Raw genomic sequence first — 23,756 nt, 5'->3', positions numbered from 1 at the left:
AAGGCAATGCATGCTGGTCCCCCCCCACCCCCTGAGCCTGCGCATGCAGTCCCCTCGCGGTGCTGCACATCTGTGCATGCGTGTGTGATTCTCCTTGTTGCGTGCTGTGCATCTGCGCATGTGCATGTGATTTTCCTTGCTGCGTGTTGTGTGCCTGCACCTGCATGCACGATCGCTCCCACATGTCACGCAGCACTGTGCATGCGCATGCGATCACTCCCATGCGTCATCCATTTGCACATATGCATGCGATCCCTCCGTGTGCTGCGCATCTTTGCACATGCACCCGCGACCCCCAGTGTGTGCTGCGTGTCTCTCTGCATGTGCATGTGTCTCCTACGCACCCCTCAAGCATGCGCGCCAGATACCCAACAATCAGCTGTCGGGCAGCGGTGCATGCGCATGTGCAGTAGGGCTCTTTCGGGCAAGCTCTCGCGTGCCGGGGGAAATGGAACTCGATTTCATTGAGCAAGTGGCATCAGGGTTCCGGCACGCATGGCATAGGTTCGCCATCACAGGGCTATATCTTATCTAAGTTATCTAAGTATTTAGAACAGGCTAAGGAAGAGAACAAAATTTCTAGGGAGCATTATTTGGACTAAGGACCTGATTATATATGAATGGACTCTCTAAGATGTCTTTTTTGCTCATATATTTAGATAAGATATAGCCTATCTTTATATTGATAGGATATTAGGAGTCATGATGGCACAGTGGTTAGAATGCAGTGTTGCAGTCTAATTCAGTTCACTGCTAGGAGTTTGATCCTCACCGCTCAAGGTTGACTCAGCCTTCCATCCTTCTGAGATTGGTAAAATGAGGACCCAGATTATTGGGAGAAATATGCTGACTCTGTAAACCGCTTAGAGAGGACAATAAAGCACTATGAAGCAGTCTATAAGTGCTATTTCTATTTGTGCTCTTAAGGTTCTTGTGCAAAGGTGTCAAACTCTATTTCATTGAGGGATGCATCAGGGTTCTTTTTGACCTTGTGGGGTTGGGTGGGCATGACCAGGGTGCATGTGGTCAGGGTGGGCATGGCCAGCTTGACATCACATGTGTTGGGGGCACCTGTGATGGCCTTGGTGGGGCTGGGGAGATCCTCCTCTAGCCTTCTGCCAGCAAAAATAAAGCTCTGGAGGGCCACATGTAGCTCTCCCAGACTCCATTTTCGGCCACAACAGCCTCCTCCAGCATTCTGCCAGCAAAAATGGAGCTCAGGAGGCGGCTTCATTTTCACTGGCAGAGGCACCACGGGCCAGTCCTTCACTGTTTCCAGGGAGGCCCTACGGGCCGGATCTATGTGATTGTACGTGATGCTTAATAGCATTAGTCATTTTTTCTCTCTCCTAAGTGATAATGTGAATTCAGGGTGATTTGGGAAAAGAGTATTGTGCTAGAAATCAGCCTACTCTTTGAGGGAGATGGGCAGTTCAGAAATGCAAAGGTAGGTAGGTAGGTAGGTAGGTAGATAGATAGATAGATAGATAGATAGATAGATAGATAGATAGATAGATAGATAGAGCAGTAGCATTTAGACATACACCGCATCACAGTGCTTTACAGCCCTCTCTAAACATATTGCCCCTAACAATCTGGGCCCTCATTTTACTGACCTTGGAAGAATGGAAGGCCGAGTCAATCTGCTGCATTGCTGGCAGTTGGCAGTCAGCAGAATAGTTTGGTAGCAAAAGCAGGCAAATATTGATCAGCATTGCCAAGTCTAAAAGTCTTTGATCTCTAAATACTCCCTAGTTACCCCAGATAGCAGAGTCTGCAAATGGGTGGGAACTAGCTTAGGGAATTTTCCCTGTTTCTGATACAACTTCTGTTCTTTTTCTTTGCTGTAAAGACAATTGAGTCATTCAGAGTCTCTATAGCCCTCACACTCTTAGGATTATGGGAAGACAAAAGTTGCTGTTGTGAAATTTAACTATATGTCCTCAGGACTTGGATATGACTCAATAATACAAATACAAAGGATAGCAAAGCACTAGTCATGCTTCATCTTTATATTAAATAATTTCATAGAAAGTTCTTTGTCAAACAGAGTGTTTTTGTTGCAGGGGGCTTTATTTAGCTGGAAGAAAAGCTTCAGCTAACATTCTCCCTAACTTTATGGTTTTCAAATAAAAGGAGGCTTTGAGCAGTGACAGAATAATTATTCCTTGCATCAGAATGATAAACTACAGTATGTACCTAGTACCCACTAGAAACCCTTTAATACATTGTGATTAAAATGTGTTGGTCTCTATAGATCTGCTGCATTATCATGCAACCAGAAGTAAAACATGCTGTCCACTCTCAGAAACCATCCTTGGTTCTGACCATGACGCTATGAGAGAGAGACCACTGTCAATACTAGAAATAAATGACAAAAAGCAAGAACAAATGGGCAGCAAACAAATCCAATCCTTTCAGATCTTCCCCGATATCTATATGTTCCCAGATAAAGCAAAGTGAGATGTGCTACTGAAATCCCAGCTTCAATCTGAGATTGTGGCGATAAATCTTACTTAGATGCTTTGAAGTGACATAAAGTCACGTTGGGTGCATCCTGAAATTCTGAAAGACTGTCTGAAAAGGAAAATGCGATCCTCCCGTCTGTTCAAGAAGTATCTCGTAAAGTAGAAATGTGCTCCGAATTTTATATGTTCTCCACGTTCAACTCAGATGTCTTTCAATTCCTCTGTGGATGCTGAGATTGGTTCTGCATATGGCCTTTTTGTACAAATAACCCATGCAAATTACTGCCCAATTTATGGTATCTTCTGTGAATTAGGTTATTTATTCTAGACTAGCTCTTTTGCTGAACACTTAGTATCGCAACAATCCACTTGCCCAATTGGATCTGATATTTCTAAACCATATGTCTTCTTCCCCGCAGGTGTACATTATCAAGGTCACTTGGTCCAATGGCTCAACAGAGGCAATTTACCGACGATACAGCAAGTTCTTTGATCTGCAGGTAAGATTTCTAAATTTCTGTCAGAGAAATTTTACAGCTCATTTTATGGAGCTGTAATATTATTTTACCTGATTTTGTGCTCACACTGTATCTTTAAGGCAACATCTTTTATACTTATGTGCATGCAGCCATATACCTAATATTACTGCCTTGGGTACTATTTTAGACTTGATACAAAAATAATTCACCCTATTTGTCTCCAGACTTTTGCTCAGCTATTTTCTTTTCCTTTGTAATAGCTAGCAGGAGACTTCTTTCCTGTAAATATATAAGATCATTAAATAGGTTATAACAATATTAAAATACCAACTTTTAATCAAAATCAAAGCATATCTATAATTATTATTGAATAATCCAAAGAATCATATCTACATCTGATCAGAGATAAGAAAGATTCTGCTTGGGTCAATCTACCCATGTTTTTAAGTGATCTAGACTAGGTCATAACCATGTTCATATTAGTAACCTAAATAGGAAGAGCTTTATCAATTACATTTCAATTGTGGATTGGATTAATGTGTGATGATAACTTTCTCTTCAGTCACTTCAGACAAAGGGATGATTTTCATAGGAGCAGGATTTTTTCTATAAGCTCCTACTGTTTTGTGCTGGGCAGGAGATTTTAGATGCCACTATCAAGAGAATATTTGAGGCTCAGGGCTGAACATTATCTTTGAGCTTGGTTGTTTTCTTGCAGACATTTCTGATGATGTTACCCTGGTGGGTAATGAAATGAAAAGAAATGTCTGCAGGAAAAACAACCAAGCTCAGAAAGTACCCAGGACCCCACAGATGCCACTATTTTGAAAGGAAAATGCTTTTGGCACCTGAATAGATTTTATTTATTGATTTAATGAATTTGTAAGGTAGCATATCTCAACTCTGGCTGGTGAATAATATTAAAATGAGTGAGAGTCAATCAACAGTCACTAATACAGCCAGAAAACAATTCCAATCAGTTCACTAATCTATTTGGCTGATATTGTGGACACTTTGCTTGGTATAAGAACTACTGTTTTAATTCTTTGCCGAATTGTACCACAGAATTCCTACCTTTTAAATTTTGATACTTTTTTTTTAAAGGAGGCTTTTGAAATATTTGGACAACAATCCTTAAGCAGCATAACCAAGGTCTACTTGGTTTTTTTCCCCTGTTTTCTAAAGTTTACCTTCCAGAGTTTTGAAAAAAATGTAAAATTTTAAAACAAAGGCCTGTTTTTCTTAGAAACTCAGGTCTATTTCCCTAGATGTTGTCTGTTCCACACCAGTATTCCCCTCTGTTCAAATTACATGTGAGATTTGCTGAGTTAATTTGCTCCAGTCCCAAGGAAGTGAGTGAATATATTACATGATGGTTCTGTGCAAAAGGACTATAAAACTTGACTATTACCATTCTCTGGTATCTTTAGCCAAGCTGCATTAAGAGTAGAATTTGTCCTGTCATGATTTACATGATTTGTAAATAAAAATACCTTAAAGTGACCCTCTGACTACTCAAAAATTCTAATCTTTAAATTTACACTTACTCACTTATAAAAAATGTTTATTATTGCAAACATTCTACATTATGTAGTTCGAGCACTGCCATGTCTTAATATTGTTATTATTTCAGAAGTCATTTCAAATAAATCAAAACATTTTTAGCATCAACTTATAATTGTAGAAGAAGAGTGGCTGAACTGGAAGGCAGAATTAAACATGTCATCAGTTTGGAGCCATTGTGTTGCCACAAAAGACCCAAGTCCAGCAGCCCCATGAATTCCATTGACCCTTATCCAGTGCTAATTTAGCTTTGATGATTACAGTAGTTGGAATAGAATAGAGCTGGAAGGGACCTTGGAGGTCTTCTATCCAGCACCCTGCTGAAGCAGGAGAACCTATACTATTTCAGATAAGTGACTGTCTAACCTCTTCTTAAAAACATCCAGTGTTGGAACACCCATGGTTTCTGGAGGCAAGCTGTTCCATTAGTTAATTGTCTTCACTCTTAGGAAGTTTCTCCTTAATTCCAGGTTGCTTCTCTCTTTGATTATTTTCAAACCATTAAAACCACTGCCCCTCTGATACTTTGGAGAATAATTTCATCCCATCTTCTTTGTGGCAGCCTTTGAAATACTGAAATACTGCTATCATGTCACCCCTAATTCTTCTTTTCTTTAGACTAGCCAAACCCAAATCCTGCAGCCATTCTTCATATGTTTTAGTCTCCAGGCCTTTGATCATCTTAGTTGCTCTTGTCCGAAATTTTTCCAAAGTCTCAACATCTTTTTTGTAGTATGGTTACCAAAATTGGTGCAGTATTCCAGGTTTGGTGTTACTAGGGTTTTATAAAGTGGTACTAGTATTTCACGTGATCTTGATTCAGTGCCTCTATTTGTACAACCCAGGATTGTATTAGCTTTTTGGGCTGCTGCTACACATTGCTGGCTCATAGTCAAGTGATCATTTACTAGAACTCCAAGGTCCCTCTCACCATTACTGTTTTTAAGCCAGGTCTTGCCTAATCTGTACTTATACCTTTGATTTTTCCTGCCTAAATGTTAAACTTTGTTTTTCTGCACATTAAAATCAATTTTGTTTGTTCAAGTTTGTAAGATCTTTTTGGATCCTGAGCTTGTCTTCAGGGGTGTTGTCTATTCCTGCAATTTTAATGACACTAAAGTTGAATAGATTCTTGTCTATAGATAGCAATAATAAACTCTTCTCACTTGAAATAAATGAATGGTTCTGCTTACTTGCTCCTGACAATAACTGTCAATTGTAGTATATGTAGCAGAATATGACTTGCTGATAAATGTTGTTTGGTACTTAATTCAAACTTAAAAGTATGGATTATCTATCTGTCTGTCTGTCTGTTTGTCTGTCTATTTCCAACCTTAATTATTTTTATAAATAACTCAAGGCAGCAGATCTATCTAATCTAATATTCCTTCCAATTGTCATGAAGTCTGGTGCTTTTCTCCGAAGTACTACAGTCTAGTAGCACTAGCTTTTGGTCTCAGTCCATGCAGGGCTTTCCTGCATTGGCAGCTGGCAGAAGACTCATTCCACCAGGGCCCCAGAATAAGCCAAGCTGGTTGGAAAGTCGCCTTGATATTAAATCACTGCTGCTTTTTATGCACTTCTCAGTTGAGTTTTACTTTTTGGAATTATCTGAGAAATTCCCCCATATTGTGCCAATATCCAAAATAGAGTGAGCAAGTGGCACATAAGGGAAACCCATTACAGATACATGACTCTGGAGCAGTGTTTGAAATCCAAGATCATGAATGGCTTGTTATGTCACTACTCAAAAGCCTGAACCTTATAAGGAGAGAAAACAGCCAGCTCTCAGCACTTTCTGGGCATCAATTCTCTTATTTGTGGAATATGTGTATGATAAGCAGACTGAAATCTGTGTATCACTGCTCTCTTGGCAGTGTCATTGACGATGGGATAAAGATGCTATAGTATGAGTTACAGTATTAGGCATAGGAAATATCAGATTCCCAATCCTGAGTAACTTGAATATAAAATGATCAGAAACACACAGAGCCACAGAAGCAGAAATGTTATTATAGAGGGAAATCAGTATGGTAGTCTTTAAATAAACATATGGGCACACTCTTAGCCACAACAACAATGCATAGAGACTTGAAGAGAGATGAGTAATTCCAAATTCAGGTAGGAATTGTATACTCCTACACTTTAACTCCTCATGTCTTAATATTAGCATGTTAGTAAGAAAAATACATTTGCCATTGATATCTACAATATCTAGCTTTTTAATAAGGAATAGTTATCAATTAATGCAATCCCCAAATGCAAGGGAATCCTTAGATGATTTTGATGCCAGCCAATCTTAGCTGAGCATGGAAAATTGAGTTATTAATGCATAGATGAAAGACCACCAGATAATAATAGGGCTGTAGCGCAGTCTGGGAAGTAAACAGTAACAATCCAGGGGAACGCAATGTTAAATCCCTTCCAATTTTTTGCAATAAAAGTACCATGCATTCATTGGGAGCTGAGTTCAGTCTGAGAGAAGCTTTAGTTCTCTAAAAGAAAAAAAGAAGTTGCTTGTCTGTGTTGCTTTCTTCAGCTATAACTAGTTTACCTTTTTCAGCCTTGCTGAATAGATCCCAAGTAAGTTGTTTGCTTCCTAATCCTGCAGATAATGCAATAAAAAGTCAGCATCACTAATTGGGTGTATGCTAGAAAGAATACAATGTTGAAACACAGGCACTGCAAACTGGGAGATGGGATACCTTCAGAATTTCCAACTGAATTTTCTGTCTGTCTTCATTCCCTCAAGAGGTGATAAAAGTTGGAGGGAAAAGTTCAAATGGGAGCTAACCACTATATAATCACTTAATAAAAAAAAACTGTGACAGAAAAGCTGAACCCAGCCGTTTTTGACAGAATTGGGTCAAGGATGCAAGATCCCGTTGTTAATATCTCAGACTTAGAGAAAATAAGTTAGTACCCCATTATCTTCTCTTATTGAAGATTTAGTCATTAATTGGAGGTATGCATTGACTAGAAATAATGCTTAAATTATATTATTAACCTTCAAGAAGCCTATATCTTATTTTCTATGATCTGGCTTCAGTCAACGCTGCAGTTTACTGTAAATGCTATTTGTTACACAAAACTTTTTTTTTACCAAGTGGTAAGTCAAAGATTTGTTAACTTCCAGAAATGGTATTCAAGAAGAAATGATGATTTTGATGTTCCTTTATGAGCTGAAGAGGTCATCAGTAACTGCTTGTAAGAACTCTTATCTATACAAACACTTTAGACGTGTGTCTTTCTGGAGGTATGCATGAGCATATGGGTGACATGTCAAGACAAGACACAAATATTTTTGATTTTGCAGAATGCTAAAATGTTGATTGATGTAGCCTGATCTGCTGCTTTATATGTAAAAGCTTTCACACAGCCACAACGTCTGACCCATTTTGAATAAATAGCATAGGGCTACATTTTTCATTGTTTCGAGGGAATGCATATTGAAAAACTATTAAATTGGAGGTGCCAAATCAGCAGTTTCACATAAAAGAAGAAAAATTTCTGCATGGCTCTTATGAGATGTCAAAAGACTTTTTAAGTGAAAAATGCAAAGCTTTCAAAGAATGTATTAATGACTTGATATGCTCAGCACCATTCACTTTTGCTGATCTAAGTAAATCATTACGATGATAGTATAGAAGCTCTGGGTATATTGCTACCCCAAGAGCTTAGAAGAATAAAGAAAAAAGCATATGTCTTTTGTTAGTCAGGGCCATTTTTGAAGAACGCATTAACGATTTACAGATTATAATCTTTAACACAGCAGTGAAACATTCTTGCCAAACAATCTACACAGAATACAATTCCAGACATGGCTGATAGTAGCAACATGCACACATATGCCCAGAGTAAATGTTATAAGGCAGGGTTGGTGACCAATTTTTTTAATTGCTTAGAAAAATGTAATACAACAAAATAGTATGAAGTTGCCCCTATTCCTAACAGGCTTTTCAGTTAGCGCAATGCTATTAATGGCAAAAATTTGTGAAAGTTGTTCTTATAAAATTTCTATAATTGCATTGCATTGCATTAGATCAGTCTTACATAACCTGGTATCCTTTGGATGCTTTGGGACGCTTACTCCCAGTGCATTAACATCAAGTTGAGGAATGCCTTGTTAGATCAATCCCCATCTTAAAGTACATGGTATCTTGATATTGCTTTTAATCTTGGTTTGGTAAAATGTTCCCAAACTATACATTGATCAATAGCCACATAAATATATTAGCTGAATATGATTTTTTGTTTGAATGATGCTTTGAATGTTTCAGAAATCATTAAATGCCATAATAATAATAATAGAAGTAGTAACTGAGACCCAGTTTAGTATAGTGGTTAAGGCATCAAACTAGAAACAGGGAATTCTAGTCCTGTCTTAGTCACAAAGCCACTAACTCAGGGGTATCAAACTGGTGGCCCATGGGCCGGATGCATCACACGCAGGTCACCCCAGCTCCGCAAATGGGAAAAACACCATGAAATGTCATATGACGTCAATTGCCATCATGAGTTTGACACCCACACACTAACTACTCTCTTTCTCTCAGCCCTGGGAAGGAGGCAAGGGCAAACCACTTCTGAAAACTGTAAGGAATAATTAAATAATAATTTCAGTTGTCACATATGGATTGTTTTATGGATTGTATTTGATGTATTTGTGACTGTTGGGTAACCACTAGTACAGATAAAGAACCAAGATGAGCATGTCGTTGCAAATATTATAAAAGAAAGTTAAAGTATTTCATTTACTGATTTCCTGAATTGCAAATTGCATCATGGTCACAGTGAGTAAGCAAGCAGTAAACTAAGTTGCACGTAGTTCCTTTGAGGAGGTATTTGGGTAATGGGAAAGAACAGCTATAAAATTACCAAGTTGGGTAATAGTTGTTTTAGTGACCTTTGAGTGAGCTCACTTGAGTCATTGGTAGATTTATTTCTATCACATTATCTTTGAGGAGTGAGATGAGTTTATCTGGTGTAAATAGGGAGGAGGTTTCCTTTTTGAGTAAGGGGGAAAAGAGTCCATTCCATATGAACAGGAATTACCTTTTTTTTTGGGGGGGGGGGGTCTGAAGATTTACTAACAAGCTTTGAAGAGCTGAAGTATGAACAGAATTGATCTGAATCATACAATAATAACACACATATAATAATGTCACCAGCTTAGGATATGGAGGATATATGCCTGTTTAAATAAAGAGTTTCTCTTTTTTTGGCTGAATACCTGGACAGATCTGCACATTGCAGTACAATGTGCAATACAATATGTAGTACAACATTGCAGTACAATATGCAGTACAATGCAGTGAGCCATGTGCAGATGTGCACACTGGGGAAACAAAACAACTACTTCATAACACTTCAACATAGGAGAACAAACACATCAGGACTAGATTCAGCAGTCCATTTGCATTTAAAAGACAAAAACCACTCTTTTGAAGACAACAAAGTCCACATTTTGGCAGAGAGGACTGCTGGTTTGAAAGAGGGGTTAAAGAGGCCACCTGTGTCAAAATTGAACAGCCCTCTCTCAACAGAGAGGGAGGGATTTCTAGTCTATAACAGGGGTCGCCAACCTTTTGGACCCCAGGGACCACCAAACTCATAATTTTAGATCCCAGGGACTACTAACCGGTTCTGTGGGCGTGGCCTAATTTGTGGGTGTGGCTTGGTGGTCATGTGACTGGCTGGGCATGGCTTGTATGTAAATATTATAAATATTTATATAAATATTGATTTTTTTATAAAAAAAGAGCAACTTTTACCCAAAATCAGGCAAAGCAGGCAGATTGAGTTGCTCACAGAATCACAGATTCATTCAGAAATCTATCTGCCATTGGCTACTCAGTCTGTCACATAAAATTTGCTTGCAAGCAAACTCACAAAATTAACTCACAACACACCATGCATGTAAATATTGAATTTTTTATTAAAAAACAAGAACAACTTTTACCCAAAATCAGGCAAAGCAGGCAGATTGAGTTGCTCACAGAATCATTCAGTGATTTATCTATCTGCCATCGGCTAGCTCAATCTCTCAAATTTGCTTGCCATGAGTCTGCACTGAATTTGCTTGCAAGCAAAACTTCAGTCCTAAGGGAGGTTCAGCTGTGCTGAGCTGAAGATCTAAAGACTAGCTAGAAAGCAAGAAACCCAACCATTTCCTGCTTCCTAGCTAATCTAAATCTCCCGGCACAGCAGAACAGATGATGGTAGGAAAAAGGAAAAATGGCAATTTAGCAGGCAAGTTTACTGGGTAAGGAGTGAGTGGGTGGAGAAGGTTCCTGCAGGCCATGTGGGTGGCGCAGCCTTGTGTTTCTGCACAGCCTGGATTAATTGCTTTTGGGGGGGGTGCTCTGAGGGTGAGATTTCTCTGTGGCCCACCAAAATTTTCTCATGGCCCACCGGTTGGCGACCACTGGTCTATAACATAGTCCTTTCAACAGTTCCAGGAAGGCTCCACACACCCATTTGCACCACACAGGTGACCCTGATGACACAGATAAACCTCCAGGTGACCTTAACGATTCACTAAAAGAATGCAAATGACCAGCTGTCTGTAGAGAGTATAAATCCTTCTATTCTCCACCATCCTGTCAGAGCTGAAGAAGCTTCTTGGATGAGAAGCAAAACATTTTGGAAAAAAAAACTCAGAAAGTCCACTTGTTTCTTGAAAAAAGCACCTTTGGGACATACAATATTGAGGCATCTCACTTTTGAACTGTGTAGGGAAAATGTATACCAAGATGATAGAAATGAGATTAAGACCAATTATAGAATCACAACTAGCAGAAAAGCAGATGGGTTTTAGAAGAGATTGGAGCTACACAGATGCAGTTTTTTGCATTTAAACAACTAATAGAAAAGAATATGGACACAATAAGAATCTCTTTGTTGCCTTTGTAGACCAAGAGAAAGCGTTTGATAGAGTTGTTGGGAAATTGCTATGGCAAACATTGACCCAATATGGAGTAAGTGAACATCTTATTAGAATATACAAAAGCTTATACAGTAATTGCAGAAGAGTACTTAGGACAAACCAAGCAACATGAGAACCTTTCACAGTAATATCCGGAACAGAACAGGGATGTATACTGTCACCACTGTTGCTTATCATCTACGTTTACAGCATAAGCAAAGAAGCCAAACCTCAAATTGGAAATATATCAACGAACTATTCTTTGCAGGCATTGAAAGCAAGTACAGCTATGAAAGTGCAACAGCATCTTATAACCATAAACCAAGAATGCAAGACAAATAATATGAGAATCAGCAAAGAGAAAACAAAAGTAATGGCAATCAGAGGAAAAAAGCATAACTTAATCAGAGTAATAGAGGGAACAAGCATAAAACAAGTATTAAAGTTCAAATGTTTAGGAACAACATTCTCCAAAGATAGTAAAATGGATGAAGAGATTAACATAATAATGAAGTAAAGAAAACCAAGTATTGGAACAGCCAACTCTACTCCAACAAAATAAGGCACTGTCAATCAGCACAAAGAAGCATCTCCTACAAAGCATATCCATCTCCACCCTATGTTACCAGTGCCAAAAATGGACACTTAACTATAAGACATAAAGTTAGTCACCATGGAAATGAGAGGTTTGAGAAAAGCTGTTGGAATGACCTGAAGGAATAAAATCAGAAATGAGACTATCAAAGAAAGAATTGGCATAGAGCCAATCCTAAACTACATACAAAAACAGCAAATAAAGTGGTTTGCTCACCCAGAGAGGATGTCTTGGGATTCCATACCATACAAGGCAAAAACAAAAAAAAGGAGAAAGTCAAAACAGGTTGCAGATCCAGAAGAAGATAGAGAGAGAACATCAAAGACACAGCACAATGGCATCAATTCATCATGGTTGAGGTTGCCAGAAGAGCAAGAACCAGAACTTTGTATCTCCTTGGCCCCCAAAGCAGTAAAACAGGAAATAAAGAAGAGGAAGATGATTTTAGGATAAAGGCTTGACCCCACACTTTATCCTTCTTTGCTGCCTTGCCACTGTGCATTTCATGACATCATTTGGCACGAATTCCACACTAAGTTTAGAAACTATTGCTTATATACATCTGTTCTTTATTCTGTACTACTATAATTTCTGTATTTTGTCTTCATATACAAGGCTATTGGAGATTTGAAAAATCAAAATCTTAATGATAAAGATGAACTGGGCAGAAAGTTTTTGGTTAATTAGGAGTGCAAAAATGTGATCAACATGTGGTTAATTTAATGTATGAAGTTAAAAAATACCTTTAGCTCTGTATTCGTATGACAAAGCCTGTTTACTGTAGGTGACGGGTCATGTTGAACAACTGGAAACAGTACAAGTTTTTCTTATTAAACCTATTGCCAGTATAATGGGATTAGCTAAAGAAAATCTAAAGAAACCAAGAAAGGCATCCTCATGCACAATAATAGAAAATCTACTAGGGAATTTAAACACTGAGAAATGAATAATCAACGATTGTATTAATATCTGTTGCCAGTTCATTTTTAAATAGTGTAGTTAAGTTCCAGTTTTGTCTGAGTTCATGGGAGTGAGGATGCCTCTTACATATATTTATGTTGGCTTCCCTCTTGTAACTTTCTCAGGGTTCGTAATTGATCACAGTTTTAGAAAATTAAGCTAATAGTTGTTTATTGTGTTCCTTGGATGCTGTTTTGCTTGACAAATCTGTATCCATAGCCTGGTTTTGTTGTTTTGTTTTATTGTAGGCAAAAAATGATCTGTGCCAAGGGACTATCTTGGGTTAACTGAGGATTTTTAAGAAATACAGGGACACCCAATATACATGCTGCGTCTGATGTATGTGTTTCTTTGAGCTGTAGTTTGGGGCAAGCGAGGAGAAGCTAAATAAACATTTCAAGCTAAGGAAAACATCATGATTTTTCCATCAGATGGGTTCCAGCAAGCGGCCTTCCTCATCTCTTGGATCACATTAGCTCTTTTGCTGAACTCAGTGCCATTTCAGCTGAGGAGCTGAACTCATCAGAATTAGAAACCCAAGCTAGAGAAAGGACAGTGGTCGGTTAAATGTCTGCACCTTAATTGTACCTCATAACTAGCCTTAAAACCAAAGAATCATTGACATGAAATTTTTCTTTAACCCTTAAAGTAAATGTTTATGGAAGCCTTTTGTGACTAATTTGTGGGTAGGAGTGGTTATATTTACTGTGGAGTATGGGTACAATAACCATTTTTTGGTTATTGATGAGCCTCTGTGGCGCAGTGGTTAGAGTGCAGTACTGCAAGCTACTTCTGCAGCCGGCTGCCTACAATTTGGCAGTTCAAATCCCACCAGGCTCAAAGTTGACTCAGCCTTCCATCCTTCCCAGGTGGGTAAAATGAGGACCCAGATTGTTGGAGGCAATAAGCTGACTCTGTAAACAGCTTAGAGTAGGCTGTAAAGCATTATAAAGCAGTATATAAGTCTAAGTGCTATTGCTATTTGTCCCTTACCACAAAAGACAACTCTTTATTTTCAGAAATCTGTTGTTTAGGTTTATTTGATTTAATTATTTATTTTGTTGCTTTGGCTCTTGAATTTCCCTTTATAATGCAAAATTAGGAACTTAAAGATTTTGTTTTAATCCCCATGGTCATGTGGCCACATTCTAGTGCTTGGCAAGTAGCCCATATTTATGGCTGTATGCAGCACTCCATGGTCACATGATCACAATTTATATCATTTTTACTGAAAACCAATATTTACTTCTGGTTTTACAAAAAAAGAGCAGAATTTACTTCTGGTTTTCAACAAAATTGCCCCATAGCAAATAATGGTTTCCCATGATGACCATAGCATTCCCTGTACAAGCACCACATTTGCTTAATGGCTGCTAGAAAAAATGTCATAAAATTGAGCCGGTCATATGATGACCTGCTTTGCAAGCATCATGACTTAAACCATAATGGGCAGGTTCCATTAAGCCATAAGTTGAGGTCTGCCTGTACTTTTTTCCAAGAAAAAAAAGAACATTATAGGCATGGTAGCCATTGCTCATAAAAGACAACCACATTCTGGATAATCAATGAAGCAAACAATGGCTCCACTCAAGTGTGCACACTGTAGCTATCACATGCCCAGGCACAAGTTGCATCTCCTGCTCAGTGTCAAAGTATGTTTTTACAAGAAGGCAGGCAGAGGAAATCGAGAAAAAGAGAAAGGTAGGAAGAGGAAGAGAAAGCCAAGAGAGGCTCTGCTGAAAACTAGGCCGAAGTTGCATATTGTTATGGCAGACAAAGAGGTTTTTCGCAGCAGTGGGAAACAAAAGGGGAAAACAATGCAGAGAGAGAGAGACAGATGTAAACTTCTCATTTCATGTTTTTGTATAATCTTGGAAACTTCTAACTGTATGGTATGTTCTGCACTTTTTTAAAAAATAATATCTGCTCTGGATAATTGACAATTGTCAAATAAGCTGTTTACTCAGAGTTGCTACAGGTAGTCCTCAAGTTACTGCAGCCTTAGCAAGAGGTGCTTTCTGATCCATAAAGCGCTTCCAGGCATGATAAAATGTTGTGCTGCTCCCCATGATCTCATGATTGCATTTTGGGCAATTGGCAACCCGCTCACATTGACCAGTTGCAGTGTTCTGTGGTCCCACGGCTGTGATTTGCCAGGTTCTCCCAACCAGGAGACCAGATTCATTTCATGACATCATGATTTGCTTTAACAGCCACTGTAAAAACAGTTTTTTTTAAAAAAGCTTCTGGTCATGGTGGGTGCTTTGACTTATGACCACAATGACTTATGACTGTAATTCCAGTTTCAATCACGGTTATAAGTTGAAGACTTACCTGTATTATATTTTGGTTAAGAAACTAAAATACAAATGGTTAAAATGGGTTTGAAGAGAGAGACTGAGTCAGGAAGAAATAGCCAGTTTTATTGGATTTCGCTTTTTAGAACTGCCGCAATGAACGGCAATTAGAGTTGAGGCTAATTAGAGTGTATTCATTTTGTGCAGTATGCAAAGTTAATCAAAGTGGAGTCATCTAATCCCAACGGCTTCTCCATCTTCTAGATTATATGTCAATTTGGAGTAAAGGGAGTTTAAAATGTCATTAAAAATGGACCAAAAGCAGCAGGTTGGAGAAAATGTTGTTAAACCACACTTGAGATATTATTCCTTGAATACCTGGTTTCGTGCATCCTTGATAGTTGAAGATTTTTGACAGAGCAACCAGAAAGTGATTAAAAAAAAGTGCCGCCTGTACACATTAGTGCTACTGACTGTTTACTTCTTTAAATACAAAGATCAGTTCAGTTTTGTGGTTTAAACTGAAAGGACCGTGTTTAGGTTTTGAAGTTCAGTTTTGTATTATTCCTTGTTGGTGTATATTTCAGGGATGGACAGTTGGCTTGCTGAACTAGGGACATTTTTTTTAGTCCACCTTGAACAAAGTTTTGGTTACAGCTCTTCTGACCACCCACCGTGGTCTGCAGGAGGAAGATGAAAAAAGCAGGACTTCTGAAAAAGAAAAAAAGGGTACACAGAATAGTTGGTTGCGATTATATTCTATAATGGCATTCTACATTTTCTCTCTCTATGATGGTAAGCGTTTATTGGCAAGGTCAAATAAGTTTTGACCTAGATATTAAACACAAGTTTTCACCAAAGTCCACTCTTCAAAGCAAGGGTTTTTTTTTTATAATAAAGACCATGTTGCATATGCCACACATTATCTGCTTGTGCTTACCACACAAGTGGTAGAGTTTATTTTATGTGTGGAGAAAATAAGCAGGAGAAACTTTCCTGAAAAATAAATACTCTAGAATTGTAATCTAAAATAAAAGGTATCATTATGTTGCGTAGGAGTAGACTTTGAGGTGAAAAGGTTATAGGAAGCACTACTGAAATGTCAGTAATCTAATTTTATACACAACTGTAGTCCAATCTTTCTGTTATGTCTACAATATAGTCTCAGGTTGATCCGAAGATAATCAAAACCTGCAGGTAATATTCCTCATTACTCTACATTCAGTGTGAGACCAGCTTTTCCTTCACTCCTCTCTACCCGGTGATATAGCTTAACTTCAGGAATGGGTAATGTCTGATCAGCTTGAGGGAAGTTAAATGTAATATCTTTCTCAAGATGACCCACGCTGCTTAAAGCTGCTGATCCTCATAGTTTCCATGCTTTCCTTTACATGTGATATGTAGTAAGAGAACCTCCTGAACCATTGGTTTGTCAAGCCCCGGGGAAATCAAGAGATACAGACAGTTACAATGAGTATGAAGATCAATTGCAAGCTTAAGCTCTGTACAAGAATATGAACTACTAAGGTCAAGGGAAATTAGAGGGAGTTAAGAAAGGTATTCAAGGTGGGCTGGACTTAGATCTCTTGTAGGCACACAGGAACTCATGACTGATGATGCGTTTGACTCCTCCCTCGGGCTCAGCCTGGTCATCCCCTATATCTCCCTGGAAATAACTTATTTGAGCAACTGGCAGGGTATCAAGATTAAACTTAATGATACTGAGTTGATGCCTTGGACCAAGGGTCTTCAAACTTAGCAAGTTTAAGACTTGTGGACTTCAACTCCCAGAATTCCTGAGCTAACATGACTGGAGGAGGAATTCTGGGAGTTGAAGTCCACAAGTCTTAAAGCTGTCAAGTTTGAAGACCCGTGCCTTGGACACTTTTTGGAATGTGGGAATGGCCCAAGCCATTTCATTTGAACACATTACACCAGTGTTTTATCACCTGTTGTCAGCATAGTTCAAATTGCTCTTGAAATCCTAACTCACATGTTTCTCCATATGCCAAGGTCTTCATTAATGGAGTCTCCTAACCAAGAATTTCCTGCACTAAGAGATAAGCAGGTCATTGGATGGAAAGTGAATTTTCACTAGTGTTGCCCTGGTTATAAAATTTGCTTTCTAGAGAAAGTTGCCTTGCTCCTACATTATGGCCCTTTTGACAAATCATAAAGGCCTTTATATATCCATAGATCTTTTAGGAACTGGTTTTTAATGTCATTTGAGCTGCTTGTCTACCAAGTTTTCCATTACAAAAACTTACTGTTTTGAATAAGGCTGCCGATGATGTTTGAGCTTTTTAGTACTGTAATCTTCGTTTTCTTAAAATTCGCTACTATATTTATATGGCATATTTGAATGTTTAAATAGCTAGTTACCGAACCCTGATCTGAAAGTACACTACTTAACTGACTTGATAATTCTGAAATTCTGAGTCATGGCTGTTTTGGAAAACAGACACTTTGGATTTTGCTCAACTTAAAACTATAGTATCGAAGAAGTGCAGGCTGATGCAAATTTTCAACAACTGATTAGAGTAGGATAGTGAAAGGAAGTGGATGAGACCGAAACTTTTTTTTCTGGTCTGCATTTCATTGCAGTTATGTTGCTAAATGTCTCTTTCATGAATAATTTCTCCATGGTGGGATGCTCTGATGCATTATTCATGGTATATTGATTATTTATCCTACAGTATGTGCAGTGTCTTTAATGCTCTGTTATAGGCCTGCTTTGCAGTTGATTTTTCTTCCTGTTGCCTTAGCCTTATATGCTATGCTTAATTGGATTTGGAATGTATAATGCAGCATGGATTAAATGCAGGTTAAGTGCAACATAGATCAATACTTACTGAAAAAGAGAACTACTGTCCCTAAGGCTCATTTTCTGAGGTCAAGTATTAAATCTATATTTTTGATGCAGAAACCCTAGTGGCTTTCAAAGAACGCAGTGTGTATGTCAGGAGTAATCAACATGAATTTACTAAAACTCATCAATGTTCATTTCCTGCAAACTTTGCAGGGGAAATTTTCTACAAAGGAGGAAAAAATACTTGGCTAAAATTAAAATGTTTATAATGGCATTTTTCTCTCTTCAGACCATTGACATCTTTTCTTGTTTGGACCACTTCCATGGTTGTTTTAATTAAGTCTCTCTGTTTTGTATGAAGTGAGAGAAAGAGAGAAAGAGACATGGATTTGAGATATTGGGACAAGGCAGGAAAGATTTTTATTTATTTATTTGATTTGATTTGTCAATTACTTACAAGATAATAGGTATAAGTATAAACATAGTTATGAATACATGGATACATATAAGAAAAATAAAAGGAACAATAGGAGAGGGATGGTAGGCACGTTGGTGTGCTTATGCACGCCCCCTACAGACCTCTTAGGAAAGGGGTGAGGTCAATAGTAGACAGTCTAAGGTTAAAGTTTTTGGGGTTTGGGGAAGAAACCACAGAGTCAGGTAGAGTATTCCAGACATTGACCACTCTGTTGCTGAAGTCGTATTTCCTGCAATCAAGTTTGGTGTGGTTAACCATGAGTTTGTACCTATTGTGTGATCTTGTATTGTTATGGTTGAAGTTGAAGTATTCACTGACAGGCAGGACATTGCAATGTATGATTTTTATATGCTATAAAATTGATCGGACCGAAGGCGGCATAGTTCTAGGTTTTCTAGGTCTAGAATTTCAAGTCTGGTGGCATAAGGTATTCTGCAACAAGTAGAGGAGTGGAGAACTCTTCTTGTGAAATATTTCTGGACTTTATCAAATGTATTAATATCAGATACATAGTACGGGTTCCAGACTGATGAGCTGTATTCAAGTAATGGTCTAGCAAATGTTTTGTATGCTTTAGTTAGTAGTGTGATATCACCAGAGAAAAAGCTACGTAGGATTAGGTTAACAACTCTTAATGCCTTTTTGGCTATGTAGTTACAGTGGGCTCTAGCACTTAGATCATTAGAGATAAGTACTCCAAGGTCCTTGACAGAGTTTGGACCATCAACAAGGTCTTGACTATTCAGCTTGTATTTTATTTTCTGGTTTTTTTTGTTTTTATGTAAGACAGAGCATTTATTTGTTGAGAGTTGCCATTTGTTGTTGAAGTTGCCATTTGTTTGACCATTCTGATACATAGTTGAGGTCTTTTTGAAAGGGTAGCAGAATTATCTGTGGTGTTGAATAGCTTTACATCATCAGCGAAGAGAACGCAGTTGCTCTTAATATGATCACAGAGGTCATTTATGTAGAGTTTGAAGAGAGTTGATCGTAGAACACTGCCTTGGGGGACATCACTGTTGACAGGTACAGAATTTGATAGGACGCTCCCAATTTTGACCATTTGTTGCCTGTTTGACAGGAATGCTTCTATCCAGTTGTGCAAGTGTCCAGAGATACCATAAGATTTTAGTTTTGATAATAGTTTGTCGTGTACCACTGAATCAAAGGCTTTACAGAAGTCTATGTAGATTGCGTCTATTGCTTTGCCCTGATCAAGTTGTGTAGCCCATATGTTTTTGCAGTGTAAGAGTTGCAGATTACAGGATAGTTTTTTTCTGAAACCAAATTGTTTATTAGAGAGTAGGTTGTTTGTCTCTAAGTGGAGGATAATAGATTGGTTAATAATTGATTCCATAAAATTATTAATTATTAATTAATTATTAAATTATTATGAAAGAGTCTTTACTCTGTAAAATGATACAAAGCTATCTAAAATTTTGGTGAGGAGGGGAGAGAGAATAGCATCCCCTGTCATTATCTGTTTAATTAGGTACTGCGGAGTAACCCTTCCTCTGATTCACAGTACTTGTGATTGGTTATGAAGTCTAACAAGAACAGTTAGTTGAATATAGCCATAGACTGTATGCTTGAATCACTATTGAAAGATTTCTATACTTTGACCCCCCCCTCCAAATAATCTTGCAATTTTTATTAATTTGATCAAACTGGATTTACTAAATGTGGCCAAACAGCAGAACCTATTGAAGAATTGTCCTTTTTTAATGGGGAAAGCTGTAAAAATTCACTGACTAATGCTAAATTAAAATTGTTGGCCAACTCCTGTGGTTCTGTCTGTTTAAACTGGTAGAAAAGTATAAATGGCAGAAAAATATAGAAACCTCTTTCAATACTTCTAGAGTAAATCTCTTATGTTCATTTCTATACATTCCTGTAATTCAGAATATTTCACAATAAGTAGAGATACTAAGCAAAACTGTCGAGCTACTTAACAAAACTGTCGTGTTATGGAACCCCTGTTGCTTAAAAACAACTAGAGATCAACATCAAAGGCTTGACTATTGGTGTGTGTGTGTGTGTGTTTGTGTGTGTGTGTGTAAGAGGAGAACAGTTGTGGGGGAGGTTTAAGGAATTGGTTCTTTAAAAAACTGGATGTCCAGGACCATAAATAAAATGTTAAAAATCAAGCCAGTATGAATAGCCACTTTTTTATTGCTTATAAACAAATCATAAAAGCCAAGTTCTAATTTTGATTTATTTAATTATTTTATTTATCACATTTCTATAGCCACAAATTGACTCTGGACAAGGAACAACAATAAACACATAAAAACAGTCATATTAAAAATATCACCACAGAGACATCCCTCTATTAAAATTGAGGGCAGGATAGGGACCTATGGGTTGAAAATAAAAGAAGATTCAATAGGAGGAATTTCCTGATTGATGGATTCACTGAGCAATGGACTGGACTGGATAGCGTCTAAGGTATTTTCTGACTCGTATATTCTGTAATTGAAGACCGTTCATATTCTCACTGAATTTATGCTGCAAATAAAACATCAATAGAACATTCAAAAAAGCAATTTAGTTATGAATTCTTTTAATGGTGCTGGTAAAGGGACTTCTGTCCTCCTATCTTAACATTGTTTTTACATTTCTGTAATGATGAATGGGAATCTTTCTCAACCTCCTTTTAATTACAAATGCTCCCTGGCCAGTCATTGAGATATCCTGGATAGTCACTTTCAGCTGGGTGCACTGTAGGTGAAGCAGAATACATAGGACTGTGGTGGCTGGGGATTATGAAAGAGCTACAGTGCCACACTTTCAGAGGGCAGGACTTTCTTACTTTGAACCATGTTCCTATTGTGGCATGTTCTTTTGAAATAATAAAGAAACGGAAAAAATCCTTGCCAGTTGAGGAGAAGCAAAAAGAAGAGCAAATAAGATGCAAAATCTCAGCTGTTCAAAGCACATATGAGTTCCTACAACCTTCAGTTTTTAGAAGGATGACTTCCCCAAAACTAGTTAGAACTTTAAAGTTACCGTATATGCCGGCGTATAAGACGACCCGGCGTATAAGACGACAACCCCCAACATTTCCACTCAAAATATAGTTTGTTATATACTCGCCCCCTCTTCCGCACGCCTTCCACTTTTGCACTTTTTTTTTTTTTTTGAGGCACTTTTGTCTACCGTGGAAGCGAATCCCGTGAAGCTGAAAGGAGCAGCCAGCCTTCTCCCAGCTCCCAAGGAAGCGAGGCTCGCACCGCCCTGGCTCCGCTGAGGTATCCGGCTGGGGCTGTCAGGAGTTGTTACCGCTGGCGCGGCTCCGTGCGGCTCCAGTCCCCGCGTTGCCTCGGGAAGGGAAAGGCAAAAGGAAGAGCCGCGGCGGCGCTTTTGTAATGGCAGCAGCGGCTCCTGGTTTTGCCTTTCCCTTCCCGAGGCAACGGGACTGGAGCCGCGCTGAGCCGCGCCAGCGGTAACAACTCCTGACAGCCCCAGCCGGATACCTCAGCGGAGCTCGGGCGGTGCGAGCCTCGCTTCCTTGGGAGCTGGGAGAAGGCTGGCTGCTCCTTTCAGCTTCACGGATCTGCTTCCATGGTAGACAAAAAGTGCCTCAGCCATGAGCAGCCACAGTGCTTCCCAATTACTATTTGCCGGCGTATAAGCGACCCGGCATATAAGACGACCCCCAATTGGAGGCATCTTTTTCAGGACAAAAAGTCGCCTTATACGCCGGCAAATACGGTAGTTTGGGGAAAGTTTGTTGGTGTCCATTGGATGGAGTCTCTTAACTGTTCCCTTTGTTGTCTTTATTAATCAGAATTTCTTGGCTTTAGAACGTATGTAAAACATGTTGCCCAATGGTTAGAATGCAGTTATTGCTGGCAAACTCTGCCTGCAGCCTGGAGTTCCATCCTAAATGGGCTTCAGATTGACTCAGCCTTCCACCCTTCTGAGGTTGGTAAAATGAGGACCCCTAGGTTGTTGGGGGCAATATGCTGACTCTGTAAACTGCCCAGAGAGTGCTGTAAAGCAGGGGTCCCCAACCGCCGGTCCGGAACAAGTCTTACCGGGCCGCTGGTTGCTGGGCGCCGCCATCTTTTTGATAAAAAGTGCTTCCGGTGAGCTTTTCGGGTAGAAAGCTCACGGAAGCACTTTTTCATCAAAGATGGCGGCGCTCGCTTGGTGAGCTTTTCCGGGTAGAAAGCCATTTCTGCCGAAAAAGCTCACCGGAAGACTGGCGCCCGCCATCTTTTTCGTCAAAAAAGATGGTGGCGCCCAGTTGATGCCGGTACTGGGCCGTGGCGCCCAGCTGATGCCGGTACCGGGCCGCGGCATAAAAAAGGTTGGGGATCACTGCTGTAAAGCACTATGAAGTGCTATTCTAAGTGCTATTGCTATGTCAGCTTCAATAGAAATGTCCCATAGCATGTCTCTCTTTTGAAAGACCTGGGGACCCCATATTAACCCAGGGCAATATGGAATATGGAATCCATCAAGTAGTTGGCTTGATTGTTATTGTCAGCGGAGTGGGGGTTTCTTGGGTTTTGTACTGGGGTTTTATTTCTGTAAGCCGCCTGGAGTCACCATGAGTGAATTGGGAGGTCGTATAAATTTTCTTCATAAATAAATAAAAATAAAATGGAGCACACCTGCATTGTATGCTAAAGAACATGCTGGAACAAAGAATATGCTGGAATGACATGTAAAGGCAGGTTTAGCCATAACATGACAGACAGCAAAATCTTTCCAGCACTTAACTGCATTATGTCAGCCTCATTCTATTTCATTGGAATCACTGACCACACGTTCTCTTTTTTTATTTTTGCTGGTACCAACAATAAGAGACTTTTGATATCTCCTGCAGTTTGACTCTTTTGTGAAGAAAAAAACCTAAATGAGAACAGCACACAAGGCTCAGCACTTGAAAAATGTGATCTTCAAAACCAAGCTGAATCTTTATCTCTGCTGAGGATTGTTAACAGTTTTCAAACTGATTTACTTCTCTTTTGTTCGATTTAATTGGGCAGGAATAAGAGTTGCAGTAAACACAGTGATAGCCATTGTAGTGGCTTTGATGTTGGGCTTTGCACCTTTAGAGGCAGCTTTGGTACATTTTTGGTTTTTTTCTGCTGTTTCCAGCTGCAGCTCTCTTGCATTTTTCTCTCTATGATTAATTTAGAACAGTGTACAATTACAGTATATAGTT

At 38.9% G+C, this 23,756-nt stretch overlaps 1 protein-coding gene across 4 annotated transcripts in view; it reads left to right on the top strand.

Moving 5' to 3' along the window:
• SH3PXD2B (SH3 and PX domains 2B) overlaps positions 1-23,756 on the top strand; it is a 131,289-nt gene that overhangs the window by 27,289 nt on the left and 80,244 nt on the right. For all 4 annotated transcript variants that reach the window (XM_026688258.2, XM_087955442.1, XM_026688254.2 and 1 more), the window contains exon 2: positions 2,888-2,968. In XM_026688258.2, the coding sequence (XP_026544043.1) occupies positions 2,888-2,968 (81 nt within the window). The remainder of the gene's footprint in view (positions 1-2,887; positions 2,969-23,756) is intronic.

The sequence above is a fragment of the Notechis scutatus genome, chromosome 2 (assembly GCF_049901735.1).
Source record: "Notechis scutatus isolate UNSWTSFEM ecotype Mainland chromosome 2, rNotScu1.2, whole genome shotgun sequence".
In the NCBI taxonomy this organism is placed as follows: Eukaryota; Metazoa; Chordata; class Lepidosauria; order Squamata; family Elapidae; genus Notechis; species Notechis scutatus.
The sequence above is the reverse complement of the archived record's forward strand: the minus strand, read 5'-3'. Positions and strand labels throughout refer to the sequence as shown.